Source organism: Haliotis cracherodii, unplaced genomic scaffold (assembly GCF_022045235.1).
Source record: "Haliotis cracherodii isolate W230 unplaced genomic scaffold, xgHalCrac1.p SCAF_7, whole genome shotgun sequence".
Classification (NCBI taxonomy): domain Eukaryota; kingdom Metazoa; phylum Mollusca; class Gastropoda; order Lepetellida; family Haliotidae; genus Haliotis; species Haliotis cracherodii.
This window is the reverse complement of record NW_027266330.1, coordinates 16,241,733-16,260,181: the sequence shown is the minus strand read 5'-3', so window position 1 is coordinate 16,260,181 and position 18,449 is coordinate 16,241,733. Positions and strand designations below refer to the sequence as shown.

Genomic DNA, 18,449 nt, shown 5'->3' with positions numbered 1-18,449 from the left:
TTCATTATTCAACCATGCTGTCACTTAAAATCTGATGTTTCAAGACGTGTGAGTGACATAGCTCAACTGTACAATATCAGTTTTGACGGGAAGGAGAAAGGGGTTTCATGCATAAAGCATGACACGAGAATCGACGTAACACTCAAGCACAGCCAAAGGTTATCCGCAGAAACGGTTGTCTACCTGAGCACACGTGTTTCTATACTTTGGCAGTGCAGATTTGTTTTCAATGTTGAAATAGGTAGCTTGTTTGACTTTCCAAGTTGACATTAATAGCTTATGGACATCATGAAATTGTGTTTGCATTTATGTCTGTCATGTTTGATTTACAGCCACCAGCATATGCATAAGGCAAGATAGAAGATTATTTTTGTATTGTATTTTGTTAATAGTGTGTTTAATATTTTTAACGTGACAAAAATATAGTATATATTTACCTGGTCTATTTCAAACAGAATAAATTATCATGGGGCACAATACTACATTTTACCCTTCAAACTAGAGTTTCCAAAATGAAAAACACATCACTTATGAACTTATTCAATACCCACTGATACATAATGGGGTCATCTGGGCAGCTTGTAACATGTGGCAAATGTCCTTTTTAAATTATCCTGTCCTCATTCCTCACATTTATGTTTGAGCATAAGCATCCGACACATCAAGCATAGAAACAATTCGTCCAGTTTGTGTCATTTAGCAATACTTCAAAGGGTACTTGCTTGATACAGCTCACGTTTCCACCACTCTTAGCAATCAGCCGCCAAGAAACCTACATCCGTTGTTGCACCAGCACTTGGCCTTGTGATTGACTGTGTGCCGGAATGTCCAAAAAAGTAACTTGTGTACCCCGTCAAGGTCTGAGTTTGGCTGTATTACACACATCATAAGTTTTATATGCACGTTTTCCTTCGATTGATTTCCATGTTTTCTCTAATCCATATTAATCATTACTTATTTTGAAAAGTAAGAGTAGAATTTGTACCACCATATTTTACATTCCTGGACTTTTGTTTGCAACATTATTATTTGTAATTTAACTTCTTCATTGTAAAATCGGCATTATCGATAATTGCGTTATAGCTCTGCTCTCTGTATTTGTCATGTGGAATAAATGCGCTTGTAAGTTTTCAAGCTGTAAATCAGAATATATAAATCGATTTTGCAGCTTTCCATTACACAAAATTGCATCATTCTCAGTATCCGGATCTGGTGCTCCCTGGAGACTGAAGTGTAATGTCCACTTGTTGCTGTTCATGACATAAAAATAATGATTTCAGATTTCATTATATTTTATTGTCATCGAGCAGATAAACTTTCTATATTTTGATATTTGAATGAGGTAACTGGTATATGGTGACCGACATTATTTTATTTGAAATCAGTTGATTGTTCGGTGAAGAATCCCGATACAGGTCGCACTCCATTGCAGCAATCGTCTCAACCACAGTATCCCATTTACCCCTCTGAGAACCAACAGATCGCGGTGCCTGTTACAACGTCATCATGGTGGAGTGAGTGAGTGAGTGAGTACGGTTTAACGCCGCTTTTAACAGTATTCCAGTTACATTATGGCGTGTCAGCTTTATGTGGGAGGATAGCCCGAAGTATGGTGCTGACGAACCTAGAAACATAATCGGGGCGAACCGGGAATAAATATATTGCCCACCACATTCCACACATAAAACAGTATATTACTCAGAGGGAGGTACGTAGTTAACAAGACATTTCCTGTAGCTATTATCACCTTAGCCTACAACATCCAGATATTCCCTTATACTATTGTAGCCGGGCATGGAATATATATGTCCAGCCAATAGGCTGCTTGTCAAAACACGAAGCAGGCTTGGATGATGAACTTTTATTGCTGAAAGTGATGTGTTGGATGCACAAAGAGCCATCCCTCCAATAGAGTTCAGGCAGAATGGGTAGGAGGTGAGTAAGGAAGAAGAGGACCAATCAGGAGACAGGTAGCTTAGGACAGGTGTGAAATGAATGAGGTGAAATGGGGTTTAACGTCGCGTCCAAGATTATTGCACTTACATAGCGACGTGCATGTACGTGTGTGTGTGTTTGTGTGGCTGTTTGTACTAGTCCGGACTGATGCCGATTTATAGTGCTATCTCACTGAGATACCATGCCGCAGTTTAACATTAATACCCCTCACAGACACAGTATACTGACTCCGAGCCGACCAGTCCTTGTTTTAGTCCCTTAATGCCGAGCGCCAGACAGGGTAACAAAAAGTACAATCTTTTAACGTCTTTTGGTATGACGCGGTCGAGGATGAACCCCGGACCTTCCGCTCTCCTGGCGGTCCTGGCGGACGCTCTACCACTAGACCACGGAGGCGGTCCAGGTGTGAAATGAAATCAAGCGATATGGCAATAGACAGACGCCCAAGTGAAGCTGGAAAAATCACAATGGCAGCACAAGGAATCAGAGTTGCTATTGTTATTGTAAGTTGGATGGCATTTATTCGACAAGGACAACATAACAAAACATGGAATAATGATAATGATGATGATGATGATGATGATGATGATGAAAATGGATATGTATAGATGAAAGTGTGGAACTTAAAGTAGTTAACGACCATACAAAGAAGAAACTGGCTGAAATTGACCTTGCTCCAGAAACCGACTGACTGATGTAAAGTTTTAGTAACTTTGATTCTTTGTCGCAGCAAATGTCATAAAATATGGTCACTCTTTTCGGAAGAAGTTAAAGGGAGCGTTTCACATATATCTATTGTATCCTCCTCCTTGGTAAATAAATGAAGGTTGGTAATGTGACGTTTCGACAGTTGCACCTCCTCCTCTTTGACGATGTGGTTATCTTCACTGGAACATTGTCTTCTATTGCCTATATGAAAAAATACCAACTGTTAAATACACATGTTATTGTTTCTGCAACAGCTAGTATAGCTCTTATAAAGTAACTTACTGCCGGGCAAAAGAAAGAATGTACATTGTGGTAGAGGCTAATAATAAAACAAACATGAAATGGTTATTCGATGACGTTTTCGGACCTTACATTTGCAGTGTTTCGGCGACTGTTTTCAACCTAGTCCCGTTTTGGTAACGGTTGTCACATCCAATTTGCAAGGTACAGTTCCATTTGCCCGGCGGTTTATGCTAGTGGCCATGTTGTAAAAGTGTTGGACACAGACATTTTATCTGGAAACCATCCCAATACTAAATGCCAATTAGAAATATGACTTGTGAAATGTTAACATGTAGCATGCGTAAAGTGTTATTGTAGAAAGTAGAAGCATAATAAGGAATTCTAACACCCCCAAACCACGCGTCTCTGCTCAGCGAATTGTGACAGAGACTCGGTCACCCGTGCCTCCCTTGTCAGGAGTGTAGTTTGGAAGGTGTTATATACTTATACCGATTGGAATATGGTATTATCAATAACGACCCGTGAAGATTCCGGGGTAGAATAGGTCTTCAGCAACCCATGCTTGCTGTAAAAGGTGACTATGCTTGTAGTAAAAGGCGACTAACGGGATCGGGTGGTCAGGCTCGGTGACTTGGTTAAAGCATGTCATCGTATCCCAATTGCGTGGATTGATGCTCATGATATCAATCACTCGATTGTCTGGTCCAGACTCGTTTATTTACAGACCGCCGTCATATAGCTGGAATATTGCTGAGTGCGGCGTAAAACAACAAACCAGTCAATCAATCAATATTATCCATAACAATACACGTGAAACATGTAAATAAATCAAAAGCTCCAACATTATTAAACCAACTTTGGCACGAATTATATGCTAGTGGCACGCGATTCTGAAATTTAAAAATGGGCATTCGATGGTCGGTTTTATGATACTGTATCGTATAAACATTACACATTATCGTAGATAATACAAAGACGCTGTCCAAATACGATTTCATGACAGTATAAATAACCTGAGAAATGCAAACCGTTGTAAACCAATGTAACTGTTGATGTTTGTTTCAGACACCATTAGACCCATGAAGATCCGGGGTAGAATGGGACTTCAGCAACCAATGCTTCCTGTAAAAGACGACTGGCGACAAAGGGGATCGGGTGGTCAGGCTCGCCGACTTGTTTTATGCATGTCATCGATCCCAATTGCGTTGATCGAGGCACATGATGTCAATCACTGGATTGTCTGGTCCAGGCTCGATTATTTACAGACCGCCGTCATATAGCTGGAATATTGCTGAGTGGGGCGTTAAACAACAAACAAATACAAACAAACCTTACCATGTACCCAAACGGGCAACTTACAAGAAGATGAAAAAGGATACACATTTATTAAAATATACATACTTATTGTTCTCAGCACTATGAGTAGAGTTGCGATAGTCACGACAGAGCACAGCCCGACGAGCATGTATGTCGTATAGTTGATGTGCGTGACATGACCTGAATCAAACAGGACAAGTATTTAAAAGTTATAACATTCAATAAGGCTTTCGGTGCATAGATTGTGACTGAATCATTATCTTAAGGCTGACATTAACTCATTATCGCATTTCTAGATGAACGTATATAATTCATAATTTCTTAAATGAAGGAATACTTAATACAAAAAAAATTAGTTCATCCAGCAGGTTATCGATAAATCGAGATTTGCTCACCTGGTGTAGACGGGAGTGTTTGATCCACCTGCTGCGGTTTCATGGACATTGAATCTGTGTCTAAAATTTGTAAATACACAAAATTGGGTGACGAGACTCATTTTTTTAACACTTAAAAAACGAAGTTATTGTGTTTCGAGAGTAAGGTTTGACTAATTATATATATGCATTTTTTTGTTTAAAATTGTTGATTGTTTAACGCCGCACTCAGCAATATTCCAGCTATATGACGGCGGTCTGTAAATAATCGAGTCTGGACCAGACAATCCAGTGATTGATATCATGAGCATCGACCCACGCAATTGGGATACGATGACATGCATCAACCAAGTCAGCGAGCCTGACCACCCGATCACGTTAGTCGCCTCTTACGACAAGCAAAGTCGCCTTTTACGGCAAGCATGGGTTGCTGAAGACCTATTCTACCCCGGATTTTCACGGGTCTTTTGTTTTAAAAAAATATATAAAACGTATACCTTCGACGACATTATCTTCAACATCAATTGTGACAGTTCTGTACGCATTGCCCAGTTGGCAAGTAACGGTTGAACTCATATAAACTTCATATTCGAGAAGACTTGAGCAGTTCATTACTCCCTCTGCAACAAATTGGCATCCTCCTTCTTCCGATTTGTAAACTGTTTCATTATTCGCCAAGTACCAATGCCAATCGGATGTTGCATATTGTACCAGCATGAAACACGTTATTCTCACCATATCCCCAATCTTGTAAGCACTCATCGGGTAAATGAATGTGTCGATGAACCGACAAGATTCACCTGAAATGAACGTGCAGTTTATCATTGATACATTCGTTGAATGTCATGTATTTATTCTGTGTATCGCTACTACTTTCATAAGGACACCAGCATAAGAATAAGGAAGGATGAGATATATGGATGAACAACTTCTTTAATACAATTAGGAACGTTTCGGTGTAGGTTCTAACACCGTTATCAAGCAAGTCATATTGCTTGAAAAATGACTACGGTAAGAACCTACACCGAAACGTCTCTACTAATTGTAATAAAGAAGTTTTTCATCCATATATCTTATCCTTACTTAGTACTCAAACTTCTAAATAAAAGAGGTTACACGTACGAATACCATTCAGTTTGCAGCCAGTTAACACATGAGCAGTTGCGACCTGACTGATCTTGCCGCGACATAATGTGGCATCTGTATTGCTTGCCAGTACCCTTGGCTGTAACTGTGGCCCATCCCGACCAAGGACTTTGGGCAAAGTATTCTGGCATCCGTGTTACCGTGCCAGCTAATGCCAGCCGATGCCGAGCTGTGGCTCTTCAGGCTACCTCCCGACCAGGGACAAATTAACTACATTCATGCAACAAAAGTTACCAAACTGTTGCCATTCTCCCATTGGCTTTCATGCTATTTCAATATTTCATTGAAGCAGGTGATAAATACAAACATACATGCACTGGTACCATTTATACTGTTGTCTTTGCGCAGAGCTACAGTTACGGCCAAGGCAAGCTGTCAGAAGAATTACAGATCTCAGATTACATAACTCCGTGGCCAACAGACCCTAACTAACCCTAACTGACCCTAACAGACCCTAACTGACTCTGACGCTAACTGACCCTAACTGACCTTAACTGACCCTAACTGAACCTAACTGACCTTTACTGACCTTTACTGACCCTAACTGACCCTAACTGCGTGCCTTACTGTTGGCAGGGAGCCGAAACTGATAAACCGAGAAAGGGAATAAGGTTTAACTACTGAAATTATATCATTGCGTGCCAAGGAAAGCGACAAATCAACATTGTGTGTAAGCCTATCGGTGATGATAAAGATAAAACAGGAATTTGAACCTTCGTATAATGGATATTGTCCTGTATGGGACGCAGCTCTGCATAGGCTGGTTACTGGGTTACCAGTAACTGTATGAAATAGAGAGGAATGGACAATGTACCTGTGATCTTCAGATATTCTTCAACAGGACCCAATTTCAGACTTCTATGATTTTGTCTGACGGCCATACTGCAGGAGTAATTGCCCCTGTCATTACACGTGACAGTTGGAAACGTTAGCTGTACGTAGGCATCCGATGTTGAGAGGGATGAGTTTACTGTGGCATTTTTCAAAGTTTCATCATACACATTGGTCGTACTGTCTGTAAATATAACAACGAGTGCAGTGTTTCTTCTCTTCATCATAACAGAATACACCTGGTCAGTTTTTGACAAGCGCAAATTAAGGCTACATCGGATAACGAGCTTTGCATCATTTCCAAGCGTAATGGCCTCCGGGGTAACCGTCAACTCTATGGCACAATCTGAAATGACAGAATGCATTTATATTGAATTTATCATTTTCTTGAGACATAAAATATTTTGCTCTCAAACTATGCGGATGATCAAATAGACTGTAAGCGTATACTATATACATAATAATTTTCGCCTTTACATTTAACCTATGCGCGTATTTATGAATGAAATGTTGCTCTTTTTGAAACAATGTAGGTTCATGATCAAAATTTAGCTTATATAGCGGGAAAACTAAAAAGATGCCGCTTCCACATGTTTCTAAATGTTAACTGAGTGGAATCGTGCGGTTGTGTGGCTGCTTTATTTGTGAACGGTGAAGGACATTTGTTACAAAGAACACTAACTTTGCTGTAAAACAAAATATGGCTTGTGATTGTTTGTAGTGGATGCAATGAAAAGTATATCGGAAAGACAGAACTTAAATTACAAAGACGAATGAATCTTCACCGTTCACAAATAAAGCAGCCACACAACCGCTCGATTCCTCTCAGTGAACATTTAGATACATGCGGATATATATTTATTTAAGTTCTGTCTTTCTGTGTGTGTGTGTATATATATATATATATATATATATATATATATATATATATATATATACACACATTGTATATGACGCGAAAATATGAAAGCTTATTAGAGGTTTAAAAAGAAATACGGTACCTACACACATTTGCGATTCCGTTAGTAAAGTAAAACGTCGCTTTGAACAGTATTATGTTGCATCACGGCGTGTCAGTTTGATGTGGGAGGAAAGTCCGCAGTGGTGCAGGTCTCAGACGTTTACCACTTTGGTGAAACCCACGAGCACGGCTCTAGCTCTGACAAAGCTAAGAACGTTAACAGGGCAACCGGGATTCGAACCCAGTCCGGTTTCTGTAACGTCTGGAGGACGCAGTCTGCACTGCGAAAGGCGGCGCATAAGACGATTTGTTTACCCGTGGCCCTTTGTTATAAGAGAACTGTACACAACGCTGTATAATCACAATCTCATGACCCCAATACAGGTACACATGTATGACATGCATACATTAGGTCAGGCTGACATTATCCCGACATTAACCGACATCAGGCCATGGCCTACACGTTTGCTAGGACATTTTACATTTAACCTAGATACGCCAACAATTGTTCAAACCGAAAGTAGGATCTGTTGTCTCAGAAATGTAACCATTAAACACAACATAATCTATTGAAGGGAACTAACACACTGAGTACTATGTTAAATGTTATACTTACATGTTACTGATGATAGGAGTGAACACAGGAGGAAGAAAGTCAGATCCATGTCAGAGCTGTATTTCTCCTTCCCCTCCACTCCGCGTCAGGGTTAAATTGATCCACAAAGTATGGAAGCTCATAGTCGACAAAGTCTCCCCACTCGCAGTTGCGTTTTCTATCACTGAAAGCGAAACCGTTCTGACGACGAGCTACTACACCTCTTTCCCAGTAATATTCAAATAAGTTACTGGTGGGGAAACATGTTCTGTATGTGGCGTGTCGCTACGTAAATAAATAGCATTGTGTGGCTTGTGTGGCTTAACAACAGACCCGGAACACGTCTCTGTCCTTTGTTGGAATATCCCTGAAAGTATAGGTAAAAACCCTCAAGTTATTTCTTTCAGCAATAAAGCCGCGTTATCGTAAGAAAGAGTGAGTGAGTCAGAATGGTTTTACGCCGCTCTTAGCAATATTCCAGCAATATCATGGCGGGGGACACCAGAAAAGGGCTTCACACATTGTTCCCATGTCGGGAATCGAACCCGGGTCCTCGGCGTGACGAGCGAACGCTTTAACCACTTGGCTACCCGAACGCCCCGTAACAAGGAGTGAAATTAAGGACAGGGTCACTTAAAGGAAAACAACCCACGACACATAATGAGCCAGGTGACACCGGGAGGGGGCTGCATGGAAAATGATAATTTGTTCCAGAAAATTATGGAAAGAAGTAATTTCTCCTTCTCACAATAACGAAAGTATCCAATGGATGTCTTGAAAAATACCCTTTTCGGATTTTTTTCGGGTAAAATTATTTTCATGTCGAAACATCAGAGAGATAAGTCCGGTACAAGTTAAAAATGTACATGGCTCCCAACTGCACAACAATTCCACTTCAAATGGGCACACCTTATTACACTGAGCTGGGGTGAAAGGGGATTCACCTATTCGGTAAGCCCTGGTATCATCACTATTTGATAGTGATTCATTGACACATGATCATGATAAAGACGCCGCGATTCGCTGTGCAGAGTTGCGTCCCTTGAGCACGCCAGAAACCCATGATCGTGGGTTCGAATCCCGGTTCACCCCGATAATGTTTCTAGGTTTGTCAGCACCATACCCGTGCTCGTGGGTCTCACCGAAGTGATAACGGTCTGAGACCTGCATATCTTCGGGCTATCCTCCCACATAAAGCTGACTCGCCGTGATATAACTGGAATACTGTTTAAAGCGGCGTTAAACCCAACTCACTCACTCACTCATGATAAAGACGGAATCGTATATTGGATATTTCTATTTGAATATGGAAATGGTTTTGTCGCTTTTATTAACATCGCGTTCATGATGATTGCTTTTATATTAGCGACGCGTGTGTGTGATGCCATGCCTCGGTGTTAACATGAATACCGTACTAAGATACAAAATACAGATACTGAGCCGAACACTCCTTCTTTCATCCACTTAATCCTGGGAGCCAGGCAAGGTAACAACAGGTACCAGCTTTTAATGTCTTTTAGTATGACGCGACCGTAGATCGATCACCGACCTTCCGCTCCCGGGCGGCTCTACGACTAGACCACGGTGGCGGTCTGATCAGACGTACGATAGGAAGCTGAGAGTAACACGTGAAACCTGAAGAAGAAGGAACACAGTGGTATAACTGACAATTCAATCGTACCGCGGATACAAGAAGAAGAACAGTGGTATAACTGACAATTCAATCGTACCGCGGATACAAGAAGGGCACAGTGGTATAACTGACAATTCAATCGTACCGCGGATACAAGAAGGGCACAGTGGTATAACTGACAATTCAATCGTACCGCGGATACAAGAAGGGCACAGTGGTATAACTGACAATTCAATCGTACCGCGGATACAAGAAGGGGCACAGTGGTATAACTGACAATTCAATCGTACCGCGGATACAAGAAGGGCACAGTGGTATAACTGACAATTCAATCGTACCGCGGATACAAGAAGGGCACAGTGGTATAACTGACAATTCAATCGTACCGCGGATACAAGAAGGGGCACAGTGGTATAACTGACAATTCAATCGTACCGCGGATACAAGAAGGAGCGAGGTGGCATAACTGACAATTCAATCGTACCGCGGATACAAGAAGGGGCACAGTGGTATAACTGACAATTCAATCGTACCGCGGATACAAGAAGGATCGAAGTGGCATAACTGACAATTCAATCGTACCGCGGATACAAGAAGGAGCGAGGTGGCATAACTGACAATTCAATCGTACCGCGGATACAAGAAGAAGAACAGTGGTATAACTGACAATTCAATCATACCGCGGATACACGGGATCACCATACTGTGCACCTACAGCGGAGGATATACTGGTCTGGCCAACATGTAGTGCGCGCCTGTTGAATATAGCCTCGCCGACTTGCAATGCAACTGGCAAGGGACTGCGTATGCCTTGTGCAAATAGATAGTTTGTTGTAAAAATGTGAAGTTAGCTCTCTCTGTAACAGTGAGTATACATTTCATAGATGTCGATGTGTCCTAGTTTACAAGTATTTGATGTGCGAATGGGAGAGAATTGACATTGCGACATACATATCAATTTTACACTGGCAACAGATGTTCTTTACCTTGTGATACTTACCGTTAGTCAGCAATTTGATCTACAGATTGCCATACTACAACAACACAGATCGGACAATGAAATACAAGACTCAGCTGGAGGCATTGCTGTCTTGTGTCATGATGACATTAGGTATGTATAACAGCTGTTTATCTTTCACAGACAGATCGTAACCTTGAATTATCGACTTGTTTTTCGGGAGCGGGTTTGTTTGTTTGTTGTTTAACGCTGCACTCAGCTGACTGCACTCGGCGGCCTGTAAATAATCGAGTCTTCACCAGAACACCTAGTGATTCATATTGTGAACAACGACCTACACCTTCGGGGACGATGACACGCTGTTAACCAAGTCGACGAGTCTGACCACTCGATCCATTTGCTCGCTTCTAACGACAAGCATAGGTTGATCGGGACGTATTCTGACCTGGAATTTCCTCGGGCTGGAGGGGGCAGGTAGCCCAACAAATTGAGTCCTTAGTCGTTCCAGGATCTGAATCCCATGGCTCGAATTTTCGATTCGTCCCGATTTTGAACCCTGGTTTTGTTTATCAATCACCAAACTCATAACTGACAATACTTTGGTCTTTGACTTCAGCTGACACGATTCAACTGAAACACTGCTCAGATAAAACTAAACTCTTTCACTTCAGATTCATCTTCAGTAAGAGGCGACAAACGGGATCGGGTGGTCAGACTCACTGACTTCGCTGATGCATATCATCGCATCCAAATTGCGTAGATTGATGCTCATGATATCAATCACTGGATTGTCAAGTCCAGATTATTTACAGACCGCCTACATATAGCTGGAATATTACTCAATGCGGCCCTTACCAACAAACAAACCAACAAACAACATTATATTATTTGTATGATCCGAATGCTGTCGAACCAAAACTGTATATTTGCTTAAATGCTTATGTTTCAGTTTTAAAAGTCAGTGTCACAACCTGCACTGTTGCCAATGTGACGTGTAATGGAAGCAGTCACGTAGGACAGTTTTACCAGGTGTACACTCGGAGTATTGTGTACAATGGATCTCAGATAGTTCACATGGGTAAAGACGGAATCCTCGCAGCTGTCCCGAATACTACAGTCCGAGTTGAGAATGTTTACAAGATTGATGAAAATATCATTACTGCCACCATCAGATTAAATTGTACAGAAGTGACCAAGATTCAGTGTGAAGTGTTTGGGATGAAGAGAAACTATCGACATACTTCTTATTTAAACCTTCCGTATTCACCAGCAATTGAGTTTCATGGTAAGTTGCTTTTGACACGTTACCTATAACTTACATACATATATTTCGGGGCTTATACACAAACACAGTAGACCCGTGAACATCCGGGATAGAAAAGGTCTTCAGCAGCCCATGCTTGCCGTAAAAGGCGACTATGCTTGTCGTACGAGGCGACTAACCGGATCGGGTGGTCAGGCTCGCTGACTTGGTTGAAGCATGTCATCGATCCCAATTGCGTGGATCGATTCTCATGATATCAATCACAGGATTGTCTGGTCTAGACTCGATTATTTACAGACCGCCGTCATATAGCTGGAATATTGCTGAGTGCGGCGTAAAACAACAAACCAACAAACCAAACTACTGGACATTTAACCGTTCATTCCAGTTGAGCCCACAACGTCCATCAGAAAAGATCCAGTACATGATATACACCAGGTCCTGACTTCAATCACGGTCTACTGTGAAGCTGTTGAAGGCAGCAAGGCACATGTCTGGCAGTGGGAGATGAAGAATTCTACACATGAAATCCACTGGCTTAGCATCAAAGATGGCGTCAGTGAATCACAACCTCGCCTTGTTTCGTGTGCATATCACACGACAAGCCAGCTTACATATCTTCCCACTGTTGAAGGTCAACTGCAATTCCGTTGTTTTCTTGGAAATATGGAAGTTGGTACTGTGCATAGTGAAGTGTTAGATTTAAAAGGTAAACTAGTTTATTTATGACAAAGCATGAACTTCCATTGTTGATTTATATTTTGTATATTCAAAATCTTAATTATTTAAGGGAGTTCTCTTGGTCGCTGTAACTCGCTCTGCAGAACTGCTGTGCCACAAATCGTGGGTTCAAAATCAAGATTTTCCCTGATAATGTTTGTTAACACCAGATCCGTACTCGCGGATTTTACTAAAATATGCTGTGATGCTTTTAAGCCCTTTGAACTTCTCAATAACTTTTAGTGAATCTGACGGGAAAATAATTGTAAAATGACTGATATATTTTGACGTTTTTAACTTGCCTCAATGAAAATTTCAGTCATTTTACAAATTGACTGATTTTACACATTGACTGTAACATATATCAGGAGGTTCTGTTGTAGGAACATTCAGCTTCCACCTGTTTCTCACCAGCATCCTGTTTGTATACATCCAATTTATCATCATTCCGCTCGTCTGGACACGCTTCCCTAATGGATTGAAAAAGATTAGGCGACCTGGTATGTTTTCATTCCCGATTGTTGCCTTGTAATGAATTATTTGAAGTCATCTCGTGAATTATAAAACACATAAGGGTTAAACAAACTGTAAATACATTCTGACAAATCGAGCCGAACGAAACTTCGTGTATAATCATTACCTCGTTTTAAGGCTGGCCAGTTGCACAGTTTGAATAAAGAATTCCTTTCGTGTAATAATGAGTTGTCGAGGTCTTCGACCTTTAAATGATCATTTTAGATTTGAAAGTGAGTGAGTGAGTGAGTGAGTGAGTGAGTGAGTATGGTTTTACGCCGCTTTTAGCAATATTCCAGCAATATCACGGCGGGGGGCACTAGAAATGGGCTTCACACATTGTACCCATGTCGGGAATCGAACCCGGGTCTTCGGCGTCACAAGCGAACGCTTTAACCACTAGGTATCCGACCGCCCCTTAGATTTGAAAGAAAAATATCACATGGTTTTATACTTAAAAGCGATCATCATGATTTCATAGATTTGTTTCTATTCTTTCCAGAGAGGACCGATATACGGATATTACGAAGCTGCGTGTCATTTCTTTGGAGTATTGCATTCTTCGTATACTGGGTCGTTCTATGTTATGACTATGGACGTCATCCGCTAGCAAACGGTAAAATCGTGTCGTTAAATGTGCAGGGGTCATATTGTTGAAGTAATGTGATGCATCCATAACATTTTCACCGCTTAAATGTAGCTGTGATGTATTGATACACCATTGTAACTGTATATTGATATGGGGATCTTTAAGTTCCATGCTAAATATGCAATGTGATTTTCATATTTTTTTTGTTTAAGGATATGTGGCATTTGCGGCAATAGAGAGTTCCATCCTTTTAACATATGCAGTGCTACGGAGCGTTGTGGTGTACATCAGGAAGCCCGGTAGTTGTTTTGTTTCGTCGATTTAGTACACAACACACGTCGTTTATCCCCCGAGTAACCCGCCATTTAACATTCCACACATTCAATACTAAAGTATACCGATGTCGAGTCTGTTGGTAGTTTTACACGAAACATGTATATCCAGTTTTGCATTCTGCGCACTTTCTCTGTTTTGACATAATCAGTCATTTAAGGCAAATTAGAATCACTGATAATGACCTCTCAAAATCTGTGATTTATCATATCACCAATGATCTGAAACGTTGCCGATAACCCAAGGATCGTTTGGAATGTTTTAGAAAACAGAAACGTGGACGACGAAGTGAACTTTCCGCGATACTAGATAGTGTTTACCAAATCACGTTTCGGTTATGAGACGCCCATTACACAACATATATTTCACTCTCAGTTGAGGGGGCACGGTCGGCCCAGTCGTCTAAGGCGCCGCGATTCGCTGTGCAGATTTGCGTCCCCTGGACACGCCAGAAACCTATGATTGTGGGTTCGAATCCAGGTTCGCCCCGATTATGTTTCTAGGTTTGTTAGCACCATACCCGTGCTCGTGGGTTTCACCAAGTGGTAAACGTCTTAGACCTGCATCACTTCGGGCTTTCCTCCCACATTAAGCTGACACGCCGTGATATAACTGGAATACTGTTAAAAGCGGCGTTAAACCCAACTCACTCACTCACTCACTCACTCGTTTGTTGTCAGAAGAGAACGATGTTTAAGGTGTATATTTCTCCAAGAGCTCCGCGAAATATTCACTGGTTTACATTTACAGAAAAACGCCATCTTTACAACGCCCGTGTTGCTTTGTCGTATGGAGCAGTGCTTTGTCCGTGCATAAGTTGGCTCATCTTGAGGGTGCAAAGTAATACAGAGGTGTCCAAAACAGGCGAGTCTATCTTAAAGGTTAACAACATTAAATGTTACTCTGAGGTACCGACCATTTGGTATTCAGGGGGTGGTGGGTAGGGATTTTGGTTCGCTAAACATGCTGATTGCCCTGAAATAGGTTTCCGGAAAACGTATATTTACCTTATATTTTGAAGCAGTATGACCGAAGGAAGATCCAGGATCTTATAACAGTGAATGAGTGAGTTCTGACAGTGTGTGATGGTGTTCTAACAGTGAATGTGTGAATCCTAACGGCGAATGCTTGAGTACTAACAGTGAATGCGTGAATCCTAACAGTGAATGCGTGAATCCTAACGGTGGATGCGTGAATCCTAACAGTGAATGCGTGAATCCTAACGGTGAATCCTCGAGTACTAACAGTGAATGCGTGAATCCTAACGGTGTGTGCTTGAGTACTAACAGTGAATGCGTGAATCCTAACAGTGAATGCGTGAATCCTAACGGTGAATGCTTGAGTACTAACAGTGAATGCGTGAATCCTAACAGTGAATGCGTGAATCCTAACGGTGAATGCTTGGGTAGTAACAGTGAATGCGTGAATCCTAACAGTGAATGCTTGAGTAGTAACAGTGAATGCGTGAATCCTAACGATGAATGCTTGGGTAGTAACAGTGAATGCGTGAATCCTAACAGTGAATGCTTGGGTAGTAACAGTGAATGCGTGAATCCTAACAGTGAATGCGTGAATCCTAACGGTGAAAGCTTGAGTAGTAACAGTGAATGCGTGAATCCTAACGGTGAATTCTTGAGTAGTAACAGTGAATGCGTGAATCCTAACGGTGAATGCTTGAGTAGTAACAGTGAATGCGTGAATCCTAACGGTGAATGCTTGGGTAGTAACAGTGAATGTGTGAATCCTAACGGTGAATGCTTGAGTAGTAACAGTGAATGCGTGAATCCTAACGGTGAATGCTTGAGTAGTAACAGTGAATGCGTGAATCCTAACGGTGAATGCTTGAGTAGTAACAGTGAATGCGTGAATCCTAACGGTGAATGCGTGAATCCTAACAGTGAATGCGTGAATCCTAACGGTGAATGAGTAAGTTGGGGTTAACTCACCTTGGACGGCACATATGTCGATAAAACTGTTGTGGGAGTTAAGTACGCAGTATTCAGGCTGCATAAGTGGTAACTAGGTAAAGCCATCTACGTGTCCAAATGACCATAAGGGCAGAGATTCGACGACTTTATCAACAGTATGTGGTGATCACTTTGTTATGCCATGTTTTCTATATTGCAGAGATTGTTTTCTGGGTGATTGCCGCTCCTTCACTGGTGTTGTCTATCTTCGTTTCACATGACAGAGAGGGGAAGGACTGGGAAAAAGAAGACTAATTTCTGCAGTCATATATATCTCCGTTTGTTCCTCGTTTTACGCCGAACTCAGCAACATTCCAGCTATATGACAGTGGTCTGTAAATAAATCGAGTATGGATCAGACAATCCAGTGATTGACATTATGAGCGTCGAGCTACGGAATTTGAATACGATGACAATAATAAAGATAGGACGGTGTCTGGGTTCATTTTGTGAAACTGATATAGAGGACGAGTACCATGTTTTGATAATGTGCTTAAGATATATGGAGTCAAGACGGCTGCATTTGCCAAATTATTCATATGTACACCATATAGTTTTCAAATTTGTCCACTTAATGCAAAACTGTCGCAGAAATGTCACTTTTCGATTGACAAAGTGTGTCTACCACATTATGAATGAAAGAATGGATTATGATCAAGATATGAAAATATTTGTAACTGTGTGTACACTTAGACAACTAGTGGGGCGGGTTGGTCAGAATTGGTAGGGGGGCAAGTCTCCAGTCTTGTTTCAGCTGAAATGTGGATGTATGCTGTGTTACCAGTTGTGTCTGGTCTGATAGTCGACAAGCCGGACCATCCGATCCTTTCAGTTTCCTTTGACGACAAGCATGGATTGCTGAAGACCACTTTCACTCAAGAAATGTCATTGTTATTTATATCCAATACATAGAGGTTATCACGCGAGTGTAAATATTCTGCATTAGGAATAAACCTTGTATACATAATGTTTATTTCTTAACATGTCATATTATGTCATTCTTTAATTCTGTGCTTCAAAATTGCTTTCCCTCTCTCACAAACATTAGCGAAACATTGCGAGTTTTCCTGGAATGTACGCATTAATATTTATTACGTCACAGGGTAAGTATTGTGTCAGTCGGATGGTGACAGTAGCCAATATAGTTCCAACTGAAATCTGTTCTTATACAGTGGCGAAGCAACATATACGCAAAACAACAATTGTTTTTACTTGCCTTTCGCGGCAATCCATCGGTCTGTCCGCTAGAGTAACTGCCCTTTCCCAAAGGGAAGCTACTCTAACCCTAGTCTATGAGACGTCATGGCCACGTTCAGACGTTGTTGACAGTCGGCCTGTCCTGTGATAAAATTAAGTGCAGTCAGATGTACACACGGCGACAAAACGAAACAAGGTAACAAATCAAACATATTTCGGCCAAATCCAACTGTTTAATTTGTGGAAAAGGTTTTAAGACACAGAGGTCTACAGGCACAGATATGGCTACTGATCCCGCTTGGCTAGGCCTAATGCCCTCGCTAATTTATTCGAAATTTATATCTCCAAAGTTGCCAAAACTTTTAAAATGCCTTAGCTACGTCACCCTTAGACACTGATTTTCAGTATATTAGACTGTTCTTTTGATAATGATAGCAAATGCCATGTTTGTTTATAAACACTGAAAGTTGGTTGGTTTGGTTAGTTGTATTACACCGCACTCAGCAATATTAAAGCTATATGACTGCGGTCTGTAAATAATCGAGTCTGGACCAGACAATCCAGTGATTATCCATAAGCATCGATCCACGCAATTGGGATACGATGACATGCATCGATCAAGTCTGCGAGCCTGACCACCCGATCCCGGTAGTCGCCTTTTACGGCAAGCATGGGTTGCTGAAGACCCTATTCTAGCCCGGATCTTCACGGGTCCGAAAGTAGTCCCTACTTGACTTTTGATATTTGCATCTCTATCCGCACATGACCCCAACGGATATCATTTTATCCGCTGGCTTTATCCTGCCTAGAAACCTACGCATCATATGCCGTAAAAGGCGACTATGCTTGTCGTAAGAGGAGACTAACGGGATCGGGTGGTCAGGCTCGCTGACTTGGTTGATGAATGTCATCGATCCCAATTGCATGGGTCGATGCTCATGATGTCAATCACTGGATTGTCTGGTCCAGACTCGATTATTTACAGACCGCCGTCATATAGCTGGAATATTGCTGGGTGCGTCGAAAAACAACAAACAAACCAAACAACTGTACGTTTTTATGTCTTTTTACGTGAAAAGGAAGTTACTGCTCGTAGGATTTCAAAGGATAGGTGAACAAAATTGTCAATACAGAAAATAACATT

At 41.4% G+C, this 18,449-nt stretch overlaps 2 protein-coding genes across 2 annotated transcripts; one reads left to right on the top strand and one right to left on the bottom strand.

Annotated features, from left to right (window-relative positions):
- Nucleotides 1-2,514: 2,514 nt before the first annotated feature.
- LOC139447589 (uncharacterized) lies at nt 2,515-8,411 on the bottom strand. The gene is made up of 6 exons (XM_071228996.1): nt 8,153-8,411; nt 6,559-6,921; nt 5,096-5,398; nt 4,620-4,679; nt 4,309-4,404; nt 2,515-2,865 (listed from the first exon to the last, which is right to left on the bottom strand). Exons 1-6 carry the CDS (start codon nt 8,199-8,201, stop codon nt 2,693-2,695), a joined length of 1,044 nt encoding a protein of 347 aa, XP_071085097.1. The 5' UTR covers nt 8,202-8,411; the 3' UTR covers nt 2,515-2,692.
- A 1,335-nt stretch (nt 8,412-9,746) lies between these two features.
- On the top strand, nt 9,747-17,040 carry LOC139447476 (uncharacterized). The gene is made up of 9 exons (XM_071228868.1): nt 9,747-10,629; nt 10,790-10,875; nt 11,672-12,007; nt 12,375-12,695; nt 13,090-13,206; nt 13,722-13,835; nt 14,021-14,107; nt 14,892-15,005; nt 16,269-17,040. Exons 2-9 carry the CDS (start codon nt 10,821-10,823, stop codon nt 16,361-16,363), a joined length of 1,239 nt encoding a protein of 412 aa, XP_071084969.1. The 5' UTR covers nt 9,747-10,629; nt 10,790-10,820; the 3' UTR covers nt 16,364-17,040.
- Nucleotides 17,041-18,449: the final 1,409 nt, after the last annotated feature.